This window comes from Ornithorhynchus anatinus, chromosome 7 (genome assembly GCF_004115215.2).
Source record: "Ornithorhynchus anatinus isolate Pmale09 chromosome 7, mOrnAna1.pri.v4, whole genome shotgun sequence".
Taxonomy (NCBI): Eukaryota; Metazoa; Chordata; class Mammalia; order Monotremata; family Ornithorhynchidae; genus Ornithorhynchus; species Ornithorhynchus anatinus.
Genome location: NC_041734.1, coordinates 38,330,021 through 38,356,005, shown reverse-complemented (window position 1 = coordinate 38,356,005; position 25,985 = coordinate 38,330,021). Strand labels below are relative to the sequence as shown.

The window sequence follows — 25,985 nt, the reverse complement described above, 5'->3', positions numbered from 1 at the left end:
GACTGGCTAGTGGCTTCCTCCTAGCAGCAGGAAGGTTAATAACAATAATAATAATAATAATGTTGGTATCTGTTAAGCGCTTACTATGTGCCGAGCACTGTTCTAAGCGCTGGGGGAGATACAAGGCAATCAGGTTGTCCCACTTTTGGCTCACAGACTTCATCCCCATTTTACAGGTCAGGGAACTGAGGCACAGAGAAGTGAAGTGACTTGCCCGAGGTCACACAGCTGACAAGTGGCAGAGCAGGGATTAGAACCCATGACCTCTGACTCCCAAGCCCGGGCTCCTTCCACTGAGCCACGCCGCTTAACAAATGCTTTCGGATTTCAAAAAAGTCAATCCTTTGAAAAATGCAAGGCTTCTCGCTACTTTGAGGGTTTTCTAGTCGGGGAGAATGTATCATTCTACAAATAGATAAGGGAGTCAGCCGTAGGGGCAGGGAGGGGCTGCAATTCACCCAGGCACTTACCCATCAATACCAGCCCCATTTTGAACTAGAGATGATGATGATGATGGTGGTATCTGTTAAGCGCTGGCTACGTGCAAAGCACTGTTCTAAGCGCTGGGGGGGTACAAGGTGATCAGGTTGTCCCACGTGGGGCTCACAGTCTTAATCCCCATTTTACAGATGAGGTAATTGAGGCACAGAGAAGTTCAGTGATTTGTCCAAAGTCACACAGCTGACAAGTGGCAGAGCGGCATTAGAACCCATGACCTCTGAGTCCCAAGCCAGGGCTCTTTCCCCTGAGCCACGCTGCTTCTGCATCTGACTTCTCCAGGTAGCTTCAAACTACTGAGCAGACTCTCTTAGACTAGATCTCCATGGGAAGCAGCGTGGCTTAGTGGAAAGACTCCAGGCTTGGGAGTCAGAGGACATGAATTCTAATCCCGACTCCACCACTCGTCTGCTGCGTGACCTCGGGCACGCCGCTTCACTTCTCTGTGCCTGTTACCTCATCTGTAAAATGGGGGTTAAAACTGCGAGGCCCACTTGGGACAACCTGATTACCTTCTATCTACCCCAGCGCTTTTAATGGTGCTTGGCACATAGTAAGTGCTTAACAAATACAAGTGCTTAACAAATACCGTAATTATTACTATTATCATTATAATTTGCCAAAGCTTTGTTGCCTGTAGTAAGAGAGAAACAACAGTCATGGCCTGCAATTTGGTGGCATGGCATTCACATAGATATCAAGCCCTTCCACATGCGGGACGTGCAGCAACTGTTCAGGTTCCTTGCCTGAAAAATGGTGGTTAGGACAGAGAAGCAGCGCGGCTCAGTGGAAAGAGCCCGGGTCTGGGAGTCAGAGGTCAAGGGTTCGAATTCCACTCTGCCACTTGTCAGCTGTGTGACTGTGGGCAAGTCACTTAACTTCTCTGTGCCTCAGTTACCTCACCCGTAAAATGGGGATGAAGACTGTGAGCCTCACGTGGCACAACCTGATGACCCTGTATCTCCCCCAGCGCTTAGAACAGTGCTCTGCACATAGTAAGCGCTTAACAAATACCACCATTATTTTTAATATCTGCCTCCCCTCTAGACTGTGAGCTCCTTGAGGGCAGGGAACTCTCCTATTCCATTCAATATTTACTGAATGCTTACTATGTGCAGAGCACTGTACTTAAGCGCTTGGAATGTACAAATCGGCAACAGATACAGTCCCTGCCCATTAGGTTTACAGTCTAATCTTGCAGTCTAATCTAATCTAATCTGATCTAATCTAATCTATTCCAGTAGTTCCCTCCCAAATGTCTAGTACAGGGCTCAGCCCACAGTAAGCATACCATAGGAGGTCAGCTCTGAGCTCAAGCCACGTTGCCTGTTAACAAGCTTGAAAGTACAAATTGAAAACCTGGGCAAACTAGGCTTTATGAAAGTAGAAATTATGAAAGTAGAAATTTTTTTTATGAAAGTAGAAATTTATGGAAGTAGAAATTGCTTCAAGTCAAAGGGAAAAAAAAATCTACGTAATATATTCCCATTTCTGGGGGACTTTACGGATAAGCAGCATGGCTCAGTGGAAAGAGCAAGGGCTTGGGAGTCAGAGGGCATGGGTTTGAATCCCGGCTCTGCCACTTGGCAGCTGTGTGATTGTGGGAAAGTCACTTAACTTCTCTGTGCCTCAGTTATCTCATCTGTAAAATGGGGATTGAGACCGTGAGCCCCACGTGGGACATCCCGATTACCCTGTATCTACCCCAGCACTGAGAACAGTGCTCTGCACATAGTAAGGGCTTAGCAAATACCAACATCATTAGTATTATTATAAAAAAGCTTCATTTGATAAAGCTAATTTGAATCATCTTAAAGCCACAGTACTTTAGTTTGGTTGTTTTCTGGGAAGAGTTCACTCTTCTCATTCAGGATAATGGAGGTTCTTGCGTTTCCTAAATTAGTTTGGTTCTGTAGTCGCCTGGGATTTTGTTTTCCATCACAGAAAACATGGCACTGAAATTCTGTATCTTCAATTTCTGAATGGAGAGAAAGTACACCAGTAGCAAATACCATATCTGAACGACCTTGCTGAATGTATTCAATAGAAAACTAAAGGCAGGAGACTTCCTAGTTCATTTCTTTTGTATGTCTCACAAGTTCTCAATACTGCTGTCAGCGATAGTACATTTAAACATAATTAACTCTTGCTCTCAACTTGTCTCTAGGTATTCATTTGTAAATACAATTTGTATGTTATTTTAAAATCACACTCAGTAAAAAGTAAAATACACTTTAATGTATACAAAGCAGGCTAGTGTTCAGAACAAATCTTATTCAACCCCTCCCTGAAATTATATAATTCAGCATAGAATATACAAAGAAACCAAAGAATGAAATCATCATAGAATAAGCCAAAATTATAATATATATATTTATAATACATTAAGGAATTAGGAAAGACATAAAGAACAGAATCAATATTGGACAAAACACCAAAATGTAACTTCTCTTTTGAATTAAATATTTTATATGGCAAGTGCTAAATACTATTGCCATTAAACATCTTAAGATCTTACCCTAATGTATAAATATTCTGGAGGCTATTTTCTTTTCTTTGAGCTACATTCTCACATATTGGCTTGGTCTAATTAAATATGATCCTGTATGAAGGAAGGGAGGGAAATGAAATGGATTATTCCTGGCCAATTTCAGTCCTGTGGTTCTTCATTCATCTTCAGTTGTTTTGAACAGTTGGGGAAATGAGATTTCCTTTGTGAACTTTACCCAAAGTTCAGTAATAATTCTAGAAGTTTCTTTATCACCTCCTTATATTATTTTTAAATTTTAAATATTTTGTGAACCGCCCGCCCCCCTCCCCCCCTTTGGTCTATAAGGGTTTCAAGATGAAGAAATTTGGGTTGCACATATTACATGAATTCAAAGACTAGTGTTTATTTACTCTTCTTTTCAATATTGTCACTAGTGTGCCTCAAACTAAAAGCAAATTAAAAGCAGTTTATCAATATGCAGTGAAGTAAACAAAACAAAGTGGGAAAAAGTCATCTTGGGGCAAAAAATCCAATAAATTTGAAAGCATTTGAATTGTGTAGACAGGCTACATGTGACATTTTAAATTTAAATTTAATATTTCTTTTCCCCGCAAAACTTCAAGTCTGATTACTTTCTGGTCAGTCCCTCCCTCAGTTTTCTTAGGAAAGCAACAATACTTTTGATGGCAAAACTGAAAGTCCGTATTTCAATTCTTTGTCTTGCTAGTGCTGTAGGGAGCTTTGAATATGCAAACTTCATGTGCAAAATGAAACAAATATGGCCTAGAAGATCTGAATTTGGCATTTCAAATCAACTTTCTGCTTAATTCAGGGTCAATTTATTCACTTGTCACATTTCTTTATTCACTTGTCACATTTCAAGTGAATTGTCACAGATGGACAAAAAATTTATTCACAATCCAAAGTTAGATACTGCATGTAGAGTTTTGCATAGACCATCTGCTGCAGATAACTAAATTAGCTTCAATAAATAAAAACAGATTTGCAGAATGGAAATTATAGATACTTCCTCTAACAAGAGAAACAACAACTTTTAATGAGCGTTTTTCTGTTTGCCCAGGTAAGGCTTAAGGGCACCCCTCCTAACTATCCCAGAGGCAGTGTCTCATCAATACAAACACATGAGAAACACAAAAGGAGCTGCTTCTATGATAGGGCATGATGTATTCCATTTGGTATCAGAACATAATAATGTTATCTTAAAACTGAAAATTAATTTAATGTTCGAATATAGTGATTTTATAAATGAGCACAACATCATTCATCTAAATAAAATATTTGTGAACACATTCACATTTACAAAAACTGCTTACTTTTGCTCCAAGATGTGGCAAGTTAAGCTTTTATTATATTCAGTAACTGGTACCCTTGCAAAACTGATCCAAGAATACAGGCATTAACCCAGATTTAAATACACTGATTTTAATGATGTTGCTTTATCAGTGTATGCAGGTGTGGTTAAGTGAAATGTGTGACTGACATTCCCTTCGGTATTGTGTGCAAGTATTATTGCAATATCGCATGGTACTTCAAATCGTATTTGAGTGCTTATTGTGTGCAGAACACTGTACTAAGCACTTGGTAGAGTACAATATAACAATAAACAGACACATTCCCTGCCCACAACGAGCTTACAGTCTAGAGGATTTACGGTGCCTGACAGTTTTTATTTCTCCTTGTTATCGCAATCTCCCGGAAGCCTCTACTCCAATTCTGATTGTCATATCCCAGGCGGGCCCGTGTTCTGCAGTTGCCTCCCAACTATTTGCCATTGTCACATCATTGGAAGTTTTGTTTCATTGTATCCTTAATGTATTTCTTCTGTCTCCTCTTCTTTCAGTTATCCATTTCAGCTCACCAGAGAGCAGCTGTTTGAATAACCTGCTGTCATCTAATTCTGCTTCCAGTGAAGGGGTGATGGGATGACTTATAAATTGGTAGTTGGGCTGCTTTCTGGAGCTCACTCTTTGTGGACTTGACTTGTTTCTTGGTGTTAAATATGGTATGTGCGTGGTATGGATGGAAAATAGCTGTCAAATGAAGTTTCTGCTGTTAAGTCTTACTTTCTAGAAGTAAGAAAACTGAATCCCGTAATTGATCTAAATAGTTTATTTTTTGGCTGAATCTTCATCGGCACTGGTATTGTATTCTCTCTCTCTCTCTCAAACTCTTAAAGGATGCACTAACTTGATTCTCTTTATCCTTATTTATCATCATTGGACAATGTGTTCTTTGGGTAAAATGATTCAGTTCCGGTTCTGGATTGTGAATGAAGATCCTGGTTGGATGGACTGGAACATAACCTCAGTTTTCTTCAGATTAATTGTCAATCCATAACACTTCCAGATCCTAAGCATTTTATAATTTTCTGTCTTTCTTCTAGGGTGTGAAATCCCACAGCACAGTCCAAATACAAAAGTTTCTATATAAGCACTGATGATGTCTCAGCCTGTTGAGGTTAAGGTTTCCAAAGGATCAGAAACATATTTTGATACTAGTTTCCAGATTTTATGCTGTAACTTCAAGCATAGCTGTATAGAATGAGATGAATAACAATTCCACTTTACTGGTGATGAGGAAAGAATCTGAGAGTGTCTCCAATTCTGACATTGCCAGACATCTGATTATGAATCAATTTGGGGATCTTTGTCATTTTTTAGGGCAGGAAATGTTTTGGCAGTTGTCATACATCTCCCTTTCTTCCTGAGGTGTGATGATAGTGACAATGAAATCTAGTGGCATTCCTCAGTGTTTCTGTTATTGAGGAGGGCCATATAAAGGTGACTAAACGCTCCATCTCCTTTCTGCTTTTTATCTCAACTGGTATGCCACCAAGTCCAGGAGGTGTGTGGTTGATATACTGAACCCTTTGCTGCAAGTATCTCTTGGCTCGCAGATAAGAATAAATCTAAGAGCAAAGAGCTACTCACAGTAAATGATGCAATGTATTTGTTCAACAATCTCTATATGATGAATTATGCTTATCAAAATCAAACTTGAGCCTTTCTCATTAATTCAATTGTATTTATTGAGTGCTTACTGTGTGCAGAGAACTGTACTAAGCACTTGGGAGAGTACAATATAACAATAAGTAGACACGTTCCCTGCCCACAAAGAGTTGGTAGGCCCAGTACTAAAGGATACTGGTGAAAATATCTTGCAGAGACCAACAATCGTTGGTCACACTGGTAGAGGCAGATAGGGTTTCGTGCCCTTATAGAATTATTTAGCTGTTATTGTGAAGTTCCTTCCATGTTTCTTCATTCACTCGCACTCACATGGACACAGAGGAATCACGCATCGATGTGCAGTAAATCTATCTGACCCAGTGTCAAGATCATTTTATACTCAGCTCACCTACTGATTGTTAGGGATTCCGATAAATCCAATAATTAAGAAAATTACCTTGTTTAAATTTTTCTGAAACCATGATTCAAATAATGACTACTAATGGAACACCCTGCCATTATCATTTTTATAAGGGTGTTTTTTTGGGTTGGATTTCAATTTCTTTAGTGCTGGATCACCCTGCCATACATCAGTTTGGAGGTCCAGCTTTCAGTAGTATTTGAGTCTAAGTTGTCCAGGAATTCTTATCGAGGTGGTTTTCTACTGGCATTCCTAATGAATCGTGAATCCCAGACGACTTCTATTAAAATATTCCCTTTTCCTTAACCAAGTCATGTGAGTCCTGAGCATCAACCCCAATGACACTGCTTTCAAGTTTTGTTTTCATGATTATACATTTTTCTCTCACTTGTACTTATTCATATCCTCTTCTTGATTGGTAGTAGGTGGGAGAGGGAAACCTCAAAAACTCATTTCCGGTGGCTTAAAGCTGATGCATCTCAATAATTTCCTTCCCTGTAAAATCAGGTTAATGATTCTTGAAAGTTTCCTGATTTTCTTAGAACATGTTAAGAAGCAGTTAATATGAAAAATTATCTGTATCTACTTTAGAATAAAATGCATTAGTTACAGACATCTTAGAGCATATCTTGGAAATCCTGAGTGTAGCTCTCAGGAATGGGCATTTGTGCACATAGAAATAGCTTTAACAGAAATAAAAAAACCACACAGAAATATTAATACACACATATAAAGTTTAAGGTTCTGAATTTTTAAGAAAATGCTATATATTTAAGGCCACAAAAATCCCCAAACACTTAGTCCAAGGCATGAATTCATTTAGTATTTGGGTTAAATTATACTTTTGTCCAGACTTGCAGTGGGAACTCCCATGGAACTCTCTTTACTCTTCTGGCATCACTGTTTGGGAAAAGAAAATAACAATATGTTAGAATAATAATCATTAAACAGAGAAGGAGAAAAACTAAAGGGGATTTAAAAAATAACAGTTGGAAGAGATAGGAGCTTGAACTTCTTCTACACTCCATTTCACACTTCATTCTCCTCCTGGAGAATTTCCCTAATTAATTTTTCTTCTTCCCAGATTAGATCTTCCCAACTGCCCACTTGATACTTTGTACTCACAACCACTCCTTGCACTTTTGTATATGCCAATTTGCTTACTCTATTACTTGAACATCTTTTCTCCTATTTGTAACTTATTTTATGTCTGTTTCCCCTATTAGACTGTAGTAAGCTCCTTGTTGGCCGAGCTAGCACCATCTATTTCTTTCACATTCTTCCTAGAGTTTAAAACTGTGCTCTGCACCCAGGCACTCAATAAATACTACTGAGTGGTTGAATGAAACTTCATACTTTGGACATCAAAGAAGGAGCATTGTCTTAAATTTGGGGTTTAAAGTAAACATTGTTTTTCTTGTTTGCCTACTAAGATTTGGTTTAAAGGATCTAAGAAGGGCAGCAAGGTGTCTCTTTGTTCAGACCTTGGGCTTCATGGCTATCTGCCACTTTACGTATTAGAGCTCTTCACCTGCTCCTCCCCACGTCAATCCCTTTGTTCCTCCTATGCAAACCTTGTAACTGTGACTCGCTCTCGACTTTCCTACTTCAGTCCACTCACTGAAATAGTCTCTTCAGCCTGGAACTCCCTCTCCTGTCAAATTCAACAAACCAAGGTTCTCCCTTCGTTCAAATCCCTTCTGATACCTCATCTCCTTCCCCAGAGCATTCGCTTACATCATCACCTCTATGTGTATATCTCCCCACCAGCAATGACATCCCAGTTATGTCAGCAGCCGCCTCTAGCACTTGCTTATTTATTCCCATCTTCAGCCCTTGTGCATATATGTCTATTTTTTATGGTATTTTAATGATTTTTTGTGATATTTGTTGAGTGCTTATTATGTGCCAGCCACTGTACTTAAGCACTGAAATAGATACAAAGGTGGACACATGGGGCTCGCAGTCTTAATCTCCATTTTACAGACGAGGGAACTGAAGCACAGAGAGGTGAACTGACTTGCCTAAGGTCACAAAAGACAAGCGGCGGAGCCAGAATTAGAACCCAGGTCCTTCAGACTCCCAGGCCTGTTCCTCATCCACTAGGCCGTGCTGCTTGTTATTCATTCTGATTATTTTATTTGCAGATAGTTTTTTAGCTGTCCCCCTCATTGTGTGTCAGCTCCTCGTGGACAAAGTATGGGTCTCTTCTTTCTACTGTATTATCCCAAGAATTTAGTACAGTGCATTTCACCCAGTGGGCACTTAATAAGTACTTGTGCTTCAAATGACCAGATGACCTCGTGGCTGCCTTTTACCCTGCTGATCTCTCCCTGAACACACTACTTGACTCTGGTTTCACTAACACAGTATTCACCTGAATCTCCTATTTTTCTGACCACTTCTCCTTAGTTTCATTACCTGGCTCTTTCTCTACTTCTCTTCCTCTAATCGAGCATGTCCACAAGTCTTCTTTCTCTACACTTATTTTCTCAGAAAGCTCATCCACTCTCATTGCTTCAGTCTCTCCCCCTATGTGGATATTTTCCCAAATTTACCTCTCCAGCCCCATTCTCTCTCACCTGTTCTTCAACCTTGCATTTCTTCCTGTCTCTGGGACATCTCCACATGGATGTACTGCTGGCCTCTTAAACTTAACATGCCTAAAACTGGATTCATCTTCCTTCTTAACTTCCTCAAGACTGGATAATCATTCTCCCTGACCCAGAAGTCTGCCACAATGCCCATGTTTTAATCCTCACAATTGGTATGTTAGTAAATCCTGCCGGCCTTTCCTCCACAGTATTTGTAGGCGCCACTCATATGTTTCTAACCTAATCAGTCAGGGGTATTTATTGAGTGCTTCCTGTGTGAAGAGCACTATACCAGGCACTTGAGAGTGTACAATACAGTAGGGTTGGCAGACAGGATCCTTGCCCACATGGAGTTTATGCAGCCACTATCCTGGTTCTTGTTTACAGTATCTCTCGATTACAGTATCAGCCCCTTCACTAATATCCCTGTCTCCAAATTCTCCCCTTTCCAGGGCAAAAGCCAGTGTTTCAATAGGTCCTGATCAGCAGCCCAAATGAGCAGCCCCATGCCCCATCTGGAGACCCTCCTTCTGTGTCTAGTTCATATTAATTATTATCCTTATTATTATTAATGGTAATAATAAGGATAATAATTTTATGGTATTTGTTTAGCACTTACTATGTTCCAGGCACTGTACTAAGTGCTGGGTGGATACAAGTAAATCCGGTTGGACACAGTCCCTGTCCCACATGGGGCTCACAGTCTTAATCCCCATTTTATAGATGAGGTCACTGAGGCACAGAGAAGTGAAGTGACTTGCCAAAGGTCACACAGCAGACAAGTGGCAGAGCCGAAATTAGAACACAGGTCCTTCTGACTCCCAGACCCATGCTCTATCTACTAGGCCATACTACTTCTCTCTCCCCATGGATTCAGAGTTGGCTGAAGGAACTTTAAGTCCCATATTACACTAAGCAACCAGACAAGTGCAAACCCCATGTTTGTATGAAAAAGTCATTTAGACTACAACTCCAAAGAGCCAATGGGGAGGACTGCTCATGTGAGGCCTGGCCCACTCCTACTTCAGGGTGGACTGTAAATTCCTCAAGAGCAGGGAATATGCACTTTGCTTCTGTTGTACACTCCCGCGTTATAGCGTTAACCAGTAATAAAAGTGCTCAGGAAAACCACGGATTGATCAGTCAGCTTCCGCGTGGCTTAATGGAAAGAGCACGGACCTGGCAGCCGGAGGACCTGGGTTCTAATCCTGGCTCCGCTATTTGCCTGCTGTGTGGTGTACTTAGGCATGTCACTTAACTTCTCGGTGCCTCAGTTTCCTCATCTGTAAAATGAGGCTTCAGTGCCAGTCCTCCCCCCTCCTTAGACTGTGTGTCTAATGTGACACAGAGACTCTGTCAGACCTGATTATCTTTTATCAATCTACCCCAGTGCTTGGCATATATTAAGTGCTTAACAATTACCACTATTATTATTAGTCTTGGGCCACGACAGTCGGTGGGCCAGGACAAAGATCTCTGGAATTTTCTTGGCCTCATCCTGCTGCAATTTCCATCTTTGCTGTGAGAAAAGGTCTGCTAACTCACCTCCATTAACTTCACAAATCATCTGGGGCTTACCTTGTATTGAACGTTGTAACTGTAAAGTGGCTGACCAGCTGGCTGGTTGTCTAATAGTAACACGGAGGTGAAGTTGGGTTCGAAGGAGTGCGATGGTGCCGTCAAAATAGATTCCACTGGGGGTGTCACTGTAGGGCCCAACCCTGGTTTGATGAGTCTGCTTTTGTAAAGATGTGATGTTTCCATGTGGTTTCCACTATGACAGGGTGCCACTTTCTGGCCCTGGGAAAGAAGTGAAGGGTAACTGGCTTTAGGAAGCCCAGAATCCACTTCCATGAGTGGGATACTACTTTCATAGTCAGGTGGGGAGAACATGGACCCACTTGGCAACATGGTAGAAGATGCTGACCTCTGTGAGGTCTGGAGAGCACCTTTTCTTTGCTGGCTGGCTGTATCCGAGATAGAGCGGTAAGGATCACTGTTCTCCGGCCCTCCCACATGGAGCAGTCTGTTTTGCTGCATCAGAGCTGCTCTGCAAGGCATTTGGGAGTGCATCCTTGTTTGCATGAACTGATGCTGCTGAGCAGGGAAAGGTTCTTTCCGGAGAAGGGCCTGATGCTCTCGGTTGTAAATGTCTTGCACGGGCAAGGGTTCATGAGAAAGTGTCTGTGAGCAAAAAGTACGGTTCCCCAGCAGCCGGTCAGCTTCTAAGGTGTTGGATTGTTCGATTTCCTTCTGTAACAGCTGCACGGGGAAAAACTGGCCGTGGCACAAATCTCGATTTTGCTGCTGAGAGTAATCCGAAGGCTCGGCCGAGGGCACCCACGGGTTCGAGGCAGGGGTTCCAAACACGTTGGGCTGGGTCCTCCCCGTTGGGTGTTCTGAGCCTACCTCCATAGGAGGGCAAACCCCCTGCTGACTCTGGGCCAGAGATCCCCAAACACTACCAGGTAGGTTGCCCTCAGGACAGCTCTGACTTACGCACATGCCCGAGTTCATGGAAATCAACGGCTCCTGCCACTGACCATTTTGAATATGTGCTCTGAATTGACTCGGATGGCTAGGACCCATAAAACCTGAACCCTGTAGCTCCTGGTTTTTAGGGACACTTTCTCTTTGAGAAAGAGACGTCGTATAGCTTGGCTGAATTACCTGGGCAGAACTGCCTGCGTTGGCATCCGTGGGACGCCGAATGGAAGAGCTCGAGGAACTGGGTAAATTCCCGTTAATAAAGTGAGATTGGTCAAACAGCATTTGCTCCTGGGCGTTACAAAGGGTATTTTGCTGCAGCTCAGAGAGCACAGGAGCCTGTTGATTACATCCTACTGATTGCTGTGGCAAACCGTGTGCAGGAGTTTGGAATCCAGGTAAGGCGGGATCAGTCGGATAAGAGCTCGGGTAGTCCTGGAAATGCGGTTGAGGATAGCTTGGTTCTTTCCGTTTGGAGGGAACGGGGAATTGACTCGGCAGCTGGTTGGGCTGGGTGCTGTGCTGGCACGATTCCAAAGGGATCTGCTGCAGGGGTGGTGGCGATGTCACTCCACTAACTGTAGGGAAATCGACGTTCTTCCCGTTATCCCTAAAGAGCATCATCTCCTCCACGTAGGAAGACAACCCCTGGTTTAATCTTTCTTGAAGGTCCTGGGATGCTGGGAAGTCAATGTCCATCTTCAGTATACTATCCTCCCATTGTTGTAAATCCAAGTCATCCACATCCAGATGCTGCAGGGTTTTGCAAATGTCACCGTCCGCCTCATTTTTCTCGAACAAAGTTTCAATGATGGCCAGAAGCGAGTCGCTCTCCTCCTTCACGGTTTTCCCATTTTTGTCGCTCAACCACAAGTCCCCTTGTGTCACTGAGATGTCCGTGAAGGAGAACTGAGGCACAGAGGCTGCTCGTGACACATACACTGATTTGTCTTGTTGTATCATGGCTCCTAGGAGGGAGTTGGGATCTATGGCCTCCTGGTCATTGATGGGGTCTTTTTTTGCCTTGGAGGCCTTCTTGGATGGAAACGAGTTCAGAAACCCTGGCAGGTTATTCTCATACAAGACAGCTTCTCCAGTGGCAAAGTTAAAAGGCAGCTGTAAAGCCCGTTTTCGCAGGTGTTCCTCTCCTTCTTCATTTCTACAGTGAGAAACAAACACAAGAATACCAACAGGTTTGCCATCAGCCTTAAAATCAACCCTGACTTTCATTTCCCAAAGATTTAGATTTTTAGTTCTGTTTGGGGAGCATCTCTGTGCAGCTCCGGAGGTAAATTTCCCAAATGAGCAAACGGTTTGCCAGTCAATGCTTCCGAGGGGAAATAATTGGTCCAGATGTAGTTTCAGTCTTAGGCTGTGGCACGGGGATGGGGGGTGGAGGGTCCTAGTCCCTCAGCTCTCAATCCACTGCCCAACTGACCAGCATTGCTGAGAAATCCTGCCCCCTCCCCCTGATGATTATGTCACCTGGGGTTCACTCTTGACCTGCCTTGCCCTTGAGGGACTCAAGCTGCAGCAGTGATGCCACCAAAAAAACTATTTTTTTGAAAATGGTATTTGTTAAGCACTTATTATATTCCAGGCACTGTACTAAGCAGATAGTACTAAGTAGATACAGGATAATCAGGGTGGGCACAATATATGTCCCATATGGCATTCAGAGTCTCAATCCCCATTTTACAGGTGAGGTAACTAAGGCACAGAGAAGTGAAGTGACTTGCCCAAGGTCACACAGCAGATAGGTGGCAGACCTGGGATTAGAACCCAGGTCCTCTGACTCCCAGGTTCATGCTCTATCCTAGACCACACTGCTTCTCTATCATCCTAAAGGCTTCGGTTATGCCTGGACTCTGGGTGACCTGAGTGGCACCGGGAGGTTCCTACCAAACATTTTACCCCTACCCGTTGGACACCGAGTCTTGCCTTTCATATTATTTTACTAATTTTAATGTTTCATCTGGCCTTAGGTGCCTGTTGCCAAAAATCTCCCCTCCTTAATAGATTTTTGAACCTCGAGGACCAGAGGATGTGTCTAATTCCCAGCGATTAGTACAGTGCAATAGAGAAATATCGTTACTATTTATCAAGCAAATGATTGCTTTTATAGCAGACTGAATAATGCAGGTGTGTCCTGGAGCCTTGCTCATGCCTGGGTCCCCACTGTACCCTTTCTTAATAGCAAGGAACTTTGTTGGACTTTCAGTGGCTACCTTGAGGAAGTGGTTGTGAAAATATTTCATAGCTCAGATGCTTTCTCAAACACTTGCTGGGAACAGATTCTCTTGGGGTTGAGGCCTGGCTGCTGAAAAATTATTGAAACACATATGCACCTCCTTTTACTGCTTTGTTTGCCAGGACAGAAGCAATTTAGGAATTTTCAGCTCTGAGTAGGCTGAAAAGCTGGAAGTAAAGTTGCAATTGTCTCCTGGTCCAGAAAAAGCAAAAATCCAACAAGTTCAGTGTCCAGTTTCACCATTTGTTAGAGTCTGGAGATTGGCACTCTTCTACCCCTTCCTGACCTTACACTGCTAATAGGATACCGAGTCTAATATTTTAATCTATTTGCTATTTCCTATTTATGTAGGTGTGTATCTGTGTGTATCTGTGCACATGAGCAAAGACTCAATGAATTAGGAAAAATGAGACATTTGGCTAAGGTCACAACTACTGGAGATGTAGTTATTCTTTCTGAGTACTCTGCATGCAGAACAAAATTTTTTACTTCTAGTGGCAAGGCACAGAAGGATGGGATTTACGTGGGTCTCACTCAATATCTTTTTCATTACTATTCCCCTTACTTGTTCGATGCCACAATCTCCAGCTCCATAATAATAATGATAACAATAATAATGATTGTGGTATTTGTTAATTACTATGTACCAGGCACTGTACTAAGTGCTAAGGTAGATACAAGATAATTGAGTTGGACTCAGTTCTTGTCCTACAAAGGGCTCACAGTCTTAATTCCCATTTTATAGATGAAGAAACTGAGGCACAGAGAAGTTAAGTGGCTTGCCCAAAGTCACACAACAGACAAGTGCAGAGGCGGGATTAAAACCCAGGTCCTTCTGCCTCCCAGGCCTGTGCTCTTTCCACTAGGTGATGCTGCTTCCCAAAAGAGGTGTTTGAAAAAGAGGTATATAATTACGTGAGGCGCTTTGAGATCATGCAAGAGTCTATTCTGACTTTATTCGAGAATCTTAAAACACTTTGCCTACCATGTTTTTCCTGCGCAGCCAAAGACTCTAAGTCCTTAAGGGCTAGGATGGTGTCTTCCAACATTATTTTACTGTTCTCTCCCACGTACAATGCTCTTCACACAGTAAATGCTCACTAAATGACAATGATGTTTGATTGAATTACTCTAGAGAATTAGCTTCCTTTTATTCTATCTTTCCTCTGCTTAGCCTTGTTTCTTCCCTTTGTAGTCCTCCTGCTCGCCCCCCATTCCAGGGCTATGTTGTTCCCCACCTACTTGGCCTGGCCCTTTTGTGGCCTTGCAGCCTGATGGTCAATATGCCCAGCTCTGAGCTTGTCACCTCCCAAAGGTCTAGCCAGGTTTACCATCTTCCTGCAGTGGCTCAGCATGTTCCAAGAGAATCTTTGTTGGTAACTATGAACAACTGGGTGGGATGCTTGCAAATTTGCCCCAGCTGAAGCAGGATGAATGCTACCCTATCTAGAGAAAATGGTTATATCCCAAATGGGACACTTACGATAAGGCCCTCTGTCTGGCGATGATGCAATCTGGGTGTCCTCCTTTATACACCAGCCTGGCATTGGCCTGAACCCACACCCACCCAGTCTTCTTCGTTAGCAGTCTGAAAACAGTCATTCCACTCTCACCAGTCTTCATCACTAAGGAAGATAAAACAGAAGCAAGAGGCCTTATAAAGTGAGCCTTCATGATCTAACCATGCCACCATCCTGACCCCCTGGATGCCTAGGAATGCATAAACTCTTACCCTCGTACCTAGCAAGTTTACACAAATTTGCAACCAAATCTATACCTCATATCTTTTGTTTTTTCAGCAAAAGTTGAATATCACATACAAATACTTTTAAGTGAATGTGGAGGCTATCATCTGTAAGGAATTCTTGGTAATTTTCAAGACTGGTGCCAAGAGAGACACAAAGTAGTGAGCACTTACTCTGTGCAGAGCATTGTACTCAGGAGAGATCAATGAAATAAAGTTGCAAGACAATACCCTAGTCCTTAGGGAGCTCACCAGTCTTTTGCTGCACATGAAGAGCCCCTATCCCCCACCCCCAACCCGTTGTTGCCCAATCTATTGCTTATCTAGGTTAAAAACACTGATGAATAACATTTCAGGAATTCTCTATAACAGAGCTCTCTTTTACCTGTAGCTAAAGTGATATTAGATAAATGTGGCCTGGTTCTGAGTGCTTAGTATAGTGCTCTGCACAAAGTAAGCGCTTAATAAATACTATTGAATGAATCCTAGTCCCAGAGCTGCAGAAATCTCTTTAATATGTTTTTTGCAATTGATGGGAAAGATATCTGAATGCTCAGGAAAATGACTTTATTACAGTCAATTTACAGCTGCAGACATTATTCATTCAATCGTATTTATCAAATTGTACATTCCAAGCGCTTCGTACAGTGCTCTGCACACAGTAAGTGATCAATAAATATGACTGAATGAATGGAGTGCTTACAGTGTGCAAAGCACTGTACTAAGTGCTTGGAAGAGTACACTGTAACAATAAAGAGACACAAATAGGATATTTAAATCTGCTTTTCTAGAGGTGGGGTGGGGAGCAGGCAGGAAAAGAAAGGGAAGGAATGACATCCTTATTTAACAACAGCAGCAAAATAAACAAAAAACCCTCTAGAATGGGAAGGAGAAGAAATCTCAAAAAATTAACTTGGTCCAGCTTCTTACCTCAGTCAAGTCTGTTCCTAAATCACCCTGGTCAGATTGTTGCCGATTCTCTTGGGATGATCATTCCCCACATGACTTTAGCTACCACCTCTATATGAACATTACCCCAAATCTACCTCACGAACTCCACCATCTCTCCTCTATATGAGTCGCATTTCCTTTTGCCCCCATGTCATCTCTATCTGGAAGTTCCACTGACACCTCAGACTTAACATGTCTAAAACTGAACTCCTCTAATTTTTTCCTAACCCACTCCATCTTCTAAATTTTCCATTGCCATCCTCTCTATCTCTGAAGGCTGTCAGCTTGGCATCACTAAATCCTCACTTTTAGGTTGGACATTCAAACTGTTGCTAAATAAATCCTTTATTTGCCACAACATTTCCCTCATATTCATTCATTTTTTATTCAATTGTATTTATTGAGCGCTTACTATGTGCAGAGCACTGTACTAAGCGCTTGGAATGTACAATTCAGCAACAGATAGAGACAATCCCTGCCCAACAACTGGCTCACAGTCTAAACGGGGGAGACAGACAGCAAAACAAAACAAACAGTCTGGCGTCAATATCATCACGATAAACAGAATCATAGATATATGCACATCATTAACAAAATAAAAAGAGTAATAAATAATATATACAAATATGCACAAGTGCTGTGGGGAGGGGAAGGGGGAAGAGCAGAGGGAGGGAGTAGGGGGAATGGGGAGGGGAGGAGGAGTAGAGGGAAAGGGAGGGCTCAGTCTGAGAAGGCCATCTGGAGGAGGTGAGCTTTCAGTAGGACTTTGAAGAGGGGAAGAGAGTTAGTTTGGCAGATGTGAGGAGGGAGGGCATTCCAGGTCAGTGGTAGGACGTGGGCCAGGGGTCGACGGTGGCCAGGGGTCGACGGCGGGACAGGCGCAAACGAGGGATTGTGAGGAGGTGAGTGGCAGAGGAGCGGAGTGTACAGGGTGGGCTGCAGAAGGAGAGAAGGAAGGTAAGGTAGGAGACGGTTAGGTGATGGAGGGCTTTGAAGCCAAGAGTGAGGAGTTTTTGTTTCATGCGAAGGTTGATGGGCAACCACTGGAGGTTTTTGAGGAGGGGAGTGACATGCCCAGAGCATTTCTGTAGGAAGATGATCCAGGCAGCAGAATGAAGAATAGATTGAAGCGGGGAGAGACACTCTTCACACAAATAGCCACCACCGTAATTCAGGCTTTACTCTTTTAATAGACTACTTTATCAGCTTTCTCCCTGGTTTCCCAGAATTCAGGCTTTCCCATACCAAGCCTGAATTATATTCTGCTTCCTGGAATGTCATTTGGCACAAACCTCTCATTTTGTCACAAACCTCCAATGACTACACATCGCATCAAGCAGAAACTCCTTACCGCTGGCTTCAAAGCTCTCCATGAGCTTTCTCCATTTTAAACTTCAGCTCTCTTCACTTGTTACCCCCCAGGCTTGCTCTCTTTGTTCCTTCCAACCTCTTGACTCTCTTGCATCTTTCTCAAGCCATTCCCCTGCCTTAAATTCCCTCTCTTAATATTACCAGACTACTGCTCTCCTGCTCTCCTGCTCTCCCCATCTCCCTTTCCCCTACAGGGATCTTCCACTATCTCAATTTAAATCAATTCAACAGTCACAGTTAGTACTTACATATATGTGGCTATATATAGCTACGTATATATATGTACTTAACATGATCTAACTAGAGATATACATGTGTACATATATCTCTCAATCTATTTGTGTTACATATATACATTTCATATTTCATCCTACCACATTCTTATTCTACTACCAGTTGTATCCTGTTCTTCCTCTTGGTCCCACTTTGTCAATAATTTGTGTTTGTCTCTCCCATTAGATTGCAAATTCTACTGAAAAATAGAGCTACAGAAAGAAAGAAATGTGAATCTCACTGTGAAGGGAATAAATTGCCTGAGAAATGGTTTTGTAACTTACTTCTCACATGGTTTTCAGCACAATACATCATGTCTGCCGCATGGACAAACTGGTATCCGGAACCCCTCATGCAGAGTTCAGTTTCTGTATAGCCGAGGACAACCTTTCCTCTAGAAGCAAAAGGAAAACAATGGTTTACTGTTGTGGTCACTTTGGCCATTGATAGATTTGTACATGAAATTCTTCTGTGCTTTTTGCAATTTGCTACAGCTTTGCTGAATTCTGGGAGACCAGACGTTTAAGGCATGTCCTCCCCAAGTAGGATCATGACATTCAAGAACCAGAGAGTATGAGTGGCCCTATGCAAAACCTTAGCAATACAGTATATTCCTTCATGCACTTTTTCAGTCCCAAAGTCTTAATGAATAGACCAAGGCTCGCCTGCCATTTGCAATATGGAGCTAAAAGATGTGGCTGAATTCTACTACCCAGTCAGCACACTCACCAATGATTCAAAGATAGACGAAGAAATAGGAAAAAGAATACAAAAAGCCAGCACATCTGTTAAACAGATTGGGGCAGCAGCACGGTATCAGGGTGTAGACTAAACTAAAGGCCTGAAGAACTTTTGCATTGTCTTTCTTTACAGCTATGAGTCCTGGACCACATAAAGGTGCCACATTTGGCTCCTTGAACTGGTCCACCAGGGTCACGATTGGGGCATACTCATGATCCAATGGCAAGACAAGGTCATGAACAATGCAGTTAATGATTGTAGTCAGTCTCCTAGAATCAAATTATGCTCACCTTAACACAGCCAAGGTGGGTGGGACATTATATTCATAATAATGATAATATAGTAGAAGTAATAGTATTTATCACAGTTCTCTGCACAAAGCACTGGGAAAGAATATACAGAAAGGAATCAGACGCAGACCCTGTTCCTTGATGGGCTCACAGTCTAGGAGATGGATAGTAATAACAGTAATAATAGTAATTGTTGGATTTGCTATGTATCCAGCACCGTGCTAAACACTGCAATAGATACAGTATATGCAGATCAGACACAGTCCTTGTCCCACATGGGGCTCACAGTCTAAATAAGATAGAAAACAAGTACTGAATCGCCATTTTACAGCTGAGGAAACTGAGGTACAGAAAAGTTAAATGACTTGCTCAGAGTAACACAGCAGGCAAGGATGGAGCCTGGATTAAAACCCAAGTCTTCTGAATTTCAGGCCCATGCTCTTTCCACTGAGCAATTCTGTATTTCTGGGAGGAGAATGAGTAACAGTGTGATACTCAAACAGCTGCTGAATGGAAAGCCGAAACTGATCCATAAAATACTCCTTTAGAGGTCCTTAAGGTTGAACTTAAGAGTTACCCAAGGTTCAAGTACAAGGGAATACTCTAAAAGCAAAATATCTCGGTTCTGATTAGTGATGGGAGTCTCATATCGTGATCAGCTCTTGAGTAATCACAATGTGAATTATCCAGTTTGATGGTTAGCTGACTCTGTTGTTCCTCTTCCACAATCTCACTTAGCTCTCCATTGAATATGTCACTGCTCATTTGCATTTCCATCAGAAAGTGGGCAAGGGGAAGAACAAAACTTCTTCAATGTGATATGAGATTTGGGAATCAACACGAGTCACACTACTACTTTACGCTGTTGGGATACCTTCTGGATGACTTTGAGCAACAAGAAGCATTCCATTTACATTGGTAAGTGCCCAATAAATACCATCGATTGATTGATAAAGATAATTCATTTTAATGTCCGTCTCCCTCTTTGACCTTTAAGCTTCAGGTGGGAAGGAATGTGTCTACAAACTCTGTTGTATTGTACTCTACCAGGCGCTTAGTACAGTGAACTGTACCCAGTAAGCACTCAATAAATACCACTGATTACTTTTCAATTAAAGCCGTGGTGGCTGCCATACCTGGAATCACAGGCCATAGGTGTGAAATCCAGCTTGTGCTTAGTCTGGAAAATAAAAGTTTTGGTCCGAAGCTCCAGGATCGAGAGAGGCTGGAGAGGAGTTGCAATGGCAAACAAGGCCAGCTGTGGTGGCACGAGGGACCCATCTTCAGATCTTTTATTCTGCCCATGGAGGAATTTTAGGCGACCATTGAAATTTAAAGCCTGGGGAAATGAGAAATAAAACAGTGTCAGCGGTATATTACACAAAATGATATTAAGTAGCAACACGCTCCCCTGTCAAATCCTTTGATGAAAAGAAATCAGGAAGTGGTCTAGTCAGCTCAAGCTTTATTGGTGATTGACACTGGACTTTGCCACCTCTAGTGAAGTGGTGTGACCTAGTGGGTAGAGCATGGGCCTGGGAGTCAGTCTAATCCCAGCTCTGCTCGCTTGTTTGCTGTGTGACTTTGAGTAAATCACTTACCTTCTCTGGGCCTCAGTTATCTCATCTGTAAAATGGGGATTAAGAATGTAGGGCATGGATTCTTTCCAATTCAATTAGCTTGTATCTACCCCAGCGCTTAGTACAGTGCCTGGTCTAGAGTAAGCGCTTTACAGATACCATAAAAACCTGAAATGCCTACATGGTTTTGTTGGAAAAGTGTGTTAAAATGAAGTAATCACTGAATATATTTCCTCATCAGAGGACAATTTTTTCAAAATGCCCTAATTCTGTGGTTTAAGCCATTATCATTTGAAGAGTAGATGAAGTTTAGGACTCCCTTCACAATGAGTTTCAAAACCACTTTATTTCAATTCACTTTTCATCTCCTACTTAAAGCCAGTTGAGTGACTGGGATTACAAGGGGGGCTGGTGAGGGGAAGCTGTGTGAAGATAAGATAAATTTAAAAACAAACTGACATTCATGTACTCATGTATAACCTTAAGTTACTGAAAAATTCAGCTAACTCTGGTTGTGCCTCAACATTTGCTTATGTAGACGTGTCCTTTGATTCAGCAAAGGTAGAGTATCCAGAGATTATTCAGTGCTCACGCCTCAAGAAATAAACACCTAGCAGCATAATCATTCCTTTCCTCCTGCTACATACTTATGTTCTCTTTTCTGAGATAACTGGAGAAGCCAATTTTCCAACTCTGCTGTGCTCCACTATTTAGCAGATGTGGAAGAAAGAAGAGAGAGATATAATAATAATAATAATGTTGGTATTTGTTAAGTGCTTATTATGTGCAGAGCACTGTTCTAAGCGCTGGGGTAGATACAGGGTAATCAGGTTGTGCCACATGAGGCTCACAGTCTTAATCCCCATTTTACAGATGAGGGAACTGAGGCACAGAGAAGTTAAGTGACTTGCCCACATTAACACAGTTGACAAGTGGCAGAGCCGGGATTTGAACCCATGATCTCTGACTCCCAAGCCCTTGCTCTTTCCACTGAGCCACGGGAGAAAGAGATAGAAGAGGAGAGAAGAGAGAAAAAGAGAGAGAGGGAGAGGTCAAAGGAGAGAGAGAGAAGAGAGTGTTAATTTCTTGCTGATGGAATTACCAGGAATCCAGAGGAGTTGTCCAACAAGCAGCGGAACCTGCAGATGAAACTTCTTTCCAGAAAGGAGGAGTTCTCAGGTGGCAGGTGCTGGGGATCATAGGTAGTGGCACTGCTGTTAAGAAGGTTCTCGTTCCTTGGAAGAGCTATAAAATGAAATGGAAAATCTGAAAAGAACATCTTATCAAGATGGTTTTATGTTAACAAAAAAGGTTGAAACTGAATGGAACTCCCTACCCCTTCAAATGATCCAAACCACACCCCTCCCTCCCTTCAAAGCCCTCCTAAAAAGCCCCCTTCTCCTCGAGGCAGGCTCTGATTAATACCCATCTTCCTGGCCTTGACACCCATCAGGAATTTTAGATTTTATATGTACATCTAATTATTATTTAATGGCCTAACTTTTTTAATCATTTGCATGTATGATTTTTCTCTTTAACCCATTTTGTGTTTGGCAATTTATGTTTTTTAGCCTCTCCTATCAGACTACAAACTCTTCTAGGCCCGGGGAACCTCTCTTTTATTTCTGATGTATGTTTCCTTGTGCTTAATTCACTGCACTGCACAGAGTAGGAACTTAAAAACCATTGATGTTGATGATAAATCATGGTTAAAGGGCCTTTAAAGCACACCAGCCACCGAAAAGTGACAATTGCTACTTGGAATTAGACTTATAGACAGTAGAGGGTATCTTCTTTTTTCAATAATCATGACTAAGCTCTGTTTATGCAAATACAAATCTTGCAAGCACCCAAAGACATAGAGACCTTTTGGCCACAGAAATATTTTTTGACACCTGATTTAAATTTAGGATTCTACAGCAGGGTTGCCTAGTGGAAAGAGCCTGGGCTTGGAAGTCAGAGGGCCTGGGTTCTAATCCTAGCTCTGCCACTTGCCTGCTGTGAGTGATCATGGGCAAGTCACCTCACTTCTCTGGGCTTCAGTTTTCTCATCTGTCAAAAGGGGATCCAATACCCGTTCTCCCTCCGACTTAGACTGTAGGCCTCATTTTGGACAGGGACTGTTCGTGACCTGATGATCTCATATCAACCTACCCCAGTGTTTGATTCAATGCCCGGCATATAGTAAGCACTTAATATATACTACAATTATTATTATTAAAGCTCTAATAAGGGCTAATAATTGCTATACTTCATTCATTTTCCTACCAATAAGGGGTACCAGAAGTCTGCTTGCATGGTGAGCCTGAGGGCTGCTGGGCTCATAGTTCATTCAATAGTATTTATTGAGCGCTTACTATGTGCAGAGCACTGTACTAAGCGCTTGGGATGAACAAGTCGGCAACAGATAGAGACAGTCCCTGCCGTTTGACGGGCTTACAGTCTAATCGGGGGAGACGGACAGACAAGAACAATGGCACTAAACAGCGTCAAGGGGAAGAACATCTCGTAAAAACAATGGCAACTAAATAGAATCGAGGCGATGTACAATTCATTAACAAAATAAATAGGGTAACGAAAATATATACAGTTGAGCGGACGGGTACAGTGCTGTGGGGATGGGAAGGGAGAGGTGGAGGAGCAGAGGGAAAAGGGGAAAATGAGGCTTTAGCTGCGGAGAGGTAAAGGGGGGATGGCAGAGGGAGTAGAGGGGGAAGAGGAGCTCAGTCTGGGAAGGCCTCTTGGAGGAGGTGATTTTTAAGTAAGTAGTTCTATCCACGCCACAGTCACAGGAGGTGGGTAAGGTTGTGGCCAGGGGAAGACAAGCCACCATACCCCAGCCCAAGCCTGGCCTATCATTCTGAGGGCCTGTTTAGCATCCAAAGTAGGCCTCTGGCCTACTTTGGCCCTCAATAAAAGCCACAAGTCAGTAAATACTTAGGCTAGGAAAAGAGTGGGATAGAAGAGAAGCAGCATGGCACAGTGGATAGAGCACAGGCGTGGGAGTCAGAAGGTCATGGGTTCTAATCCACTATTCCACTACTTGTCTGCTGTGTGATCTTGGGCAAGTCACTTTATTTCTCTGTGCCCCAGTTGCCTCATCTGTAAAATGGGGATTGAGACCATGAGCCCCACATGGGACAGGGGGTTTGCTGTGTGATCTTGGGCAAGTCACTTTACTTCTCTGTGCCCCAGTTGCCTCATCTGTAAAATGGGGATTGAGACCATGAGCCCCACATGGGACAGGGGGTAAGTCCAACCCAACTTGCTTGTATCCACCCCAGTGCTTAGTACAGTGACTGGCGCTTACTATGTGGTACCATCTTACTATGATGGTATTTGTTAAGCGCTTACTATGTGCCAGTAGTAAGCATTTAACAAATACCATTATTATTATTATTACTATTAAACAGTCAGACTTTGCATTCCTTTTCTTTGGGGTTTTGCATTTCAATAACATCTGGATTTTTTTGCATAAAGTTTCCACCAAAATAAAGGTGGATAGAGAAAGGAAGTGAGAAAAAATGCAGAAAATGCATAGGTCTAAAACTACTGGGAAGAAGGAAGAAAATGCTTTGTTTTTGAAAATTCACTGCCTCTCAGATTCAGTAAATGGTCTCCTGGTGTCCTGGAAGAGCTCAGGGATCCTCAAAAGTGAACAACTTTACCTTTACCTTTCTGGTATTAAACCCAATATATTTAAAGCAATATCAACCCATAGATTAACCTATAGATTAATATTAATAATAACGATTATTATTATTATGGAATTTGTTAAGTGCTTACGATGTGGCAAGCATCATTCTAAGCCTGGGGTCAAACATAATCCCTGTCCTGCATAAGGCTCACAGTCTAAGTAGGAGGGAGAACATGTATTTAATCCCCTTTTTGCAATTGCAGAAACTGAGGCATAGAGAAGATAAGTGACTTGTCCAAAGTCACATAGCAAGTAATTGGCAGATCCAAGATTAGAACCTAGGTCCTCCAACTCCCAAGCCCATGCCTTTTCTACTAGGCCATGCTGCTTCCCATGACAAGGGGTATTTTTTAAGCACTTACTATATGCCAAGCACTGTGCTAAGTGCTGGGGTACATACAAGATATTCTGCTTGGTCACTGTCCAATTATCAGACTCACAATTCAACTTTGTAACTTTAAAAAACCAGTTATGGAACGGGGAAATGAAAAATTTCAGTTTTGGAAGTAAAGTCATTTAAAATTATCCATGTCTCCAAATGTCTAAAGATGGTGTTGGAACATAACTTTTACTCAACCTAAAACCAGCTGATTGAACATTGCAGTTGGAGACAGAATGGGAAATTCCAGGAAAGTTCAAACAGACATTTGAATGGAAGAGTGAAGGTTGCCGCATTCCACTGGCTGTTGAAAAACGACAAAGTTTATGCATAAGGGAATTCTTTGCCCATCTGGATATGCAAACAAAATCAACCTCAAAAACATGTAGCATGTCATCACCTAAAAGAATACAGTTATCTCAGATCTCTCTGTCCCTTTATATATTTTTTACTGAAAAAGGAGACTTGGAGTAGCTATCATCAGATTTTTTTTAATGTAGCAAAAGATAAGTAGCTTAGATCATTTAAACAAGTGTCAGACATTACTAAAGGATTGGAAAATTGGTTCGAAGAAGCAAGGTTAAAGGTAATGGGGTTGGTTAGCTAGGAATTAACAAGTAAGTGATTTAGTACAGGGAAGGCTTTTACTTAGGGGATACTAATTCATTGGGGATTGAGTAAGAGAAAATGGGACCAGATGAAAGCAAGGAGATTTTTGTTGGAAATAAACTTTAAACTCAGGATGATAAAATATTAGAATGAGCTATTAGGGTGGACTGTGGCATCGCCAAATCTGGGAATCTTTAGAGAAAGTACAGTCATCTGTCTTGGATGGTTAAGTTTTTCACCTGCTTGGAGGCTGGACTGGATGATTTCTTAAAGATCCTTTCCAATCCCATGATTTTATGTCAAGTAATACCTAGAGAGTTAGGCTTAAAATCTGCCAGGAAATCTGACAACTTTTTCCAAAGAATGTTTGTGAAAACTTTGGGGTTTTGAGTTAAATATTTATGGAAAATTGTCAAAGACTGTGTGGGTAAAACTAAAACGAAATGGCAGGTCCCTGAAGCATAAGCATATGGATAGTTTTCTTCATTTCTGAAGACGGTGATACCATCTAGGGGTTCCGAGGTGACGGAAAGGACAGTGGGCGATTAATTCCTTCCACAGTGAGCTCACATAAAGGTTGACCCACAGTCTGAGGCCACAGTCGCTCTTTGCAGTACTTCGTGTAGTTTTCCTCCTAAC

General features: G+C 42.2%; 1 protein-coding gene across 1 annotated transcript in view; it reads right to left on the bottom strand.

Moving 5' to 3' along the window:
• Positions 1 to 2,714: 2,714 nt before the first annotated feature.
• LOC100083243 (aryl hydrocarbon receptor-like) overlaps positions 2,715 to 25,985 on the bottom strand; it is a 149,998-nt gene continuing 126,727 nt past the window's right edge. The window contains exons 6-11 of the mRNA XM_007660989.4: positions 21,764 to 21,906; positions 20,218 to 20,420; positions 18,335 to 18,444; positions 15,195 to 15,336; positions 10,552 to 12,619; positions 2,715 to 7,279 (exon numbers count right to left, since the gene is read on the bottom strand). Coding sequence (XP_007659179.2) covers positions 7,277 to 7,279; positions 10,552 to 12,619; positions 15,195 to 15,336; positions 18,335 to 18,444; positions 20,218 to 20,420; positions 21,764 to 21,906 — 2,669 coding nt within the window. The 3' untranslated portion in view covers positions 2,715 to 7,276. The remainder of the gene's footprint in view (positions 7,280 to 10,551; positions 12,620 to 15,194; positions 15,337 to 18,334; positions 18,445 to 20,217; positions 20,421 to 21,763; positions 21,907 to 25,985) is intronic.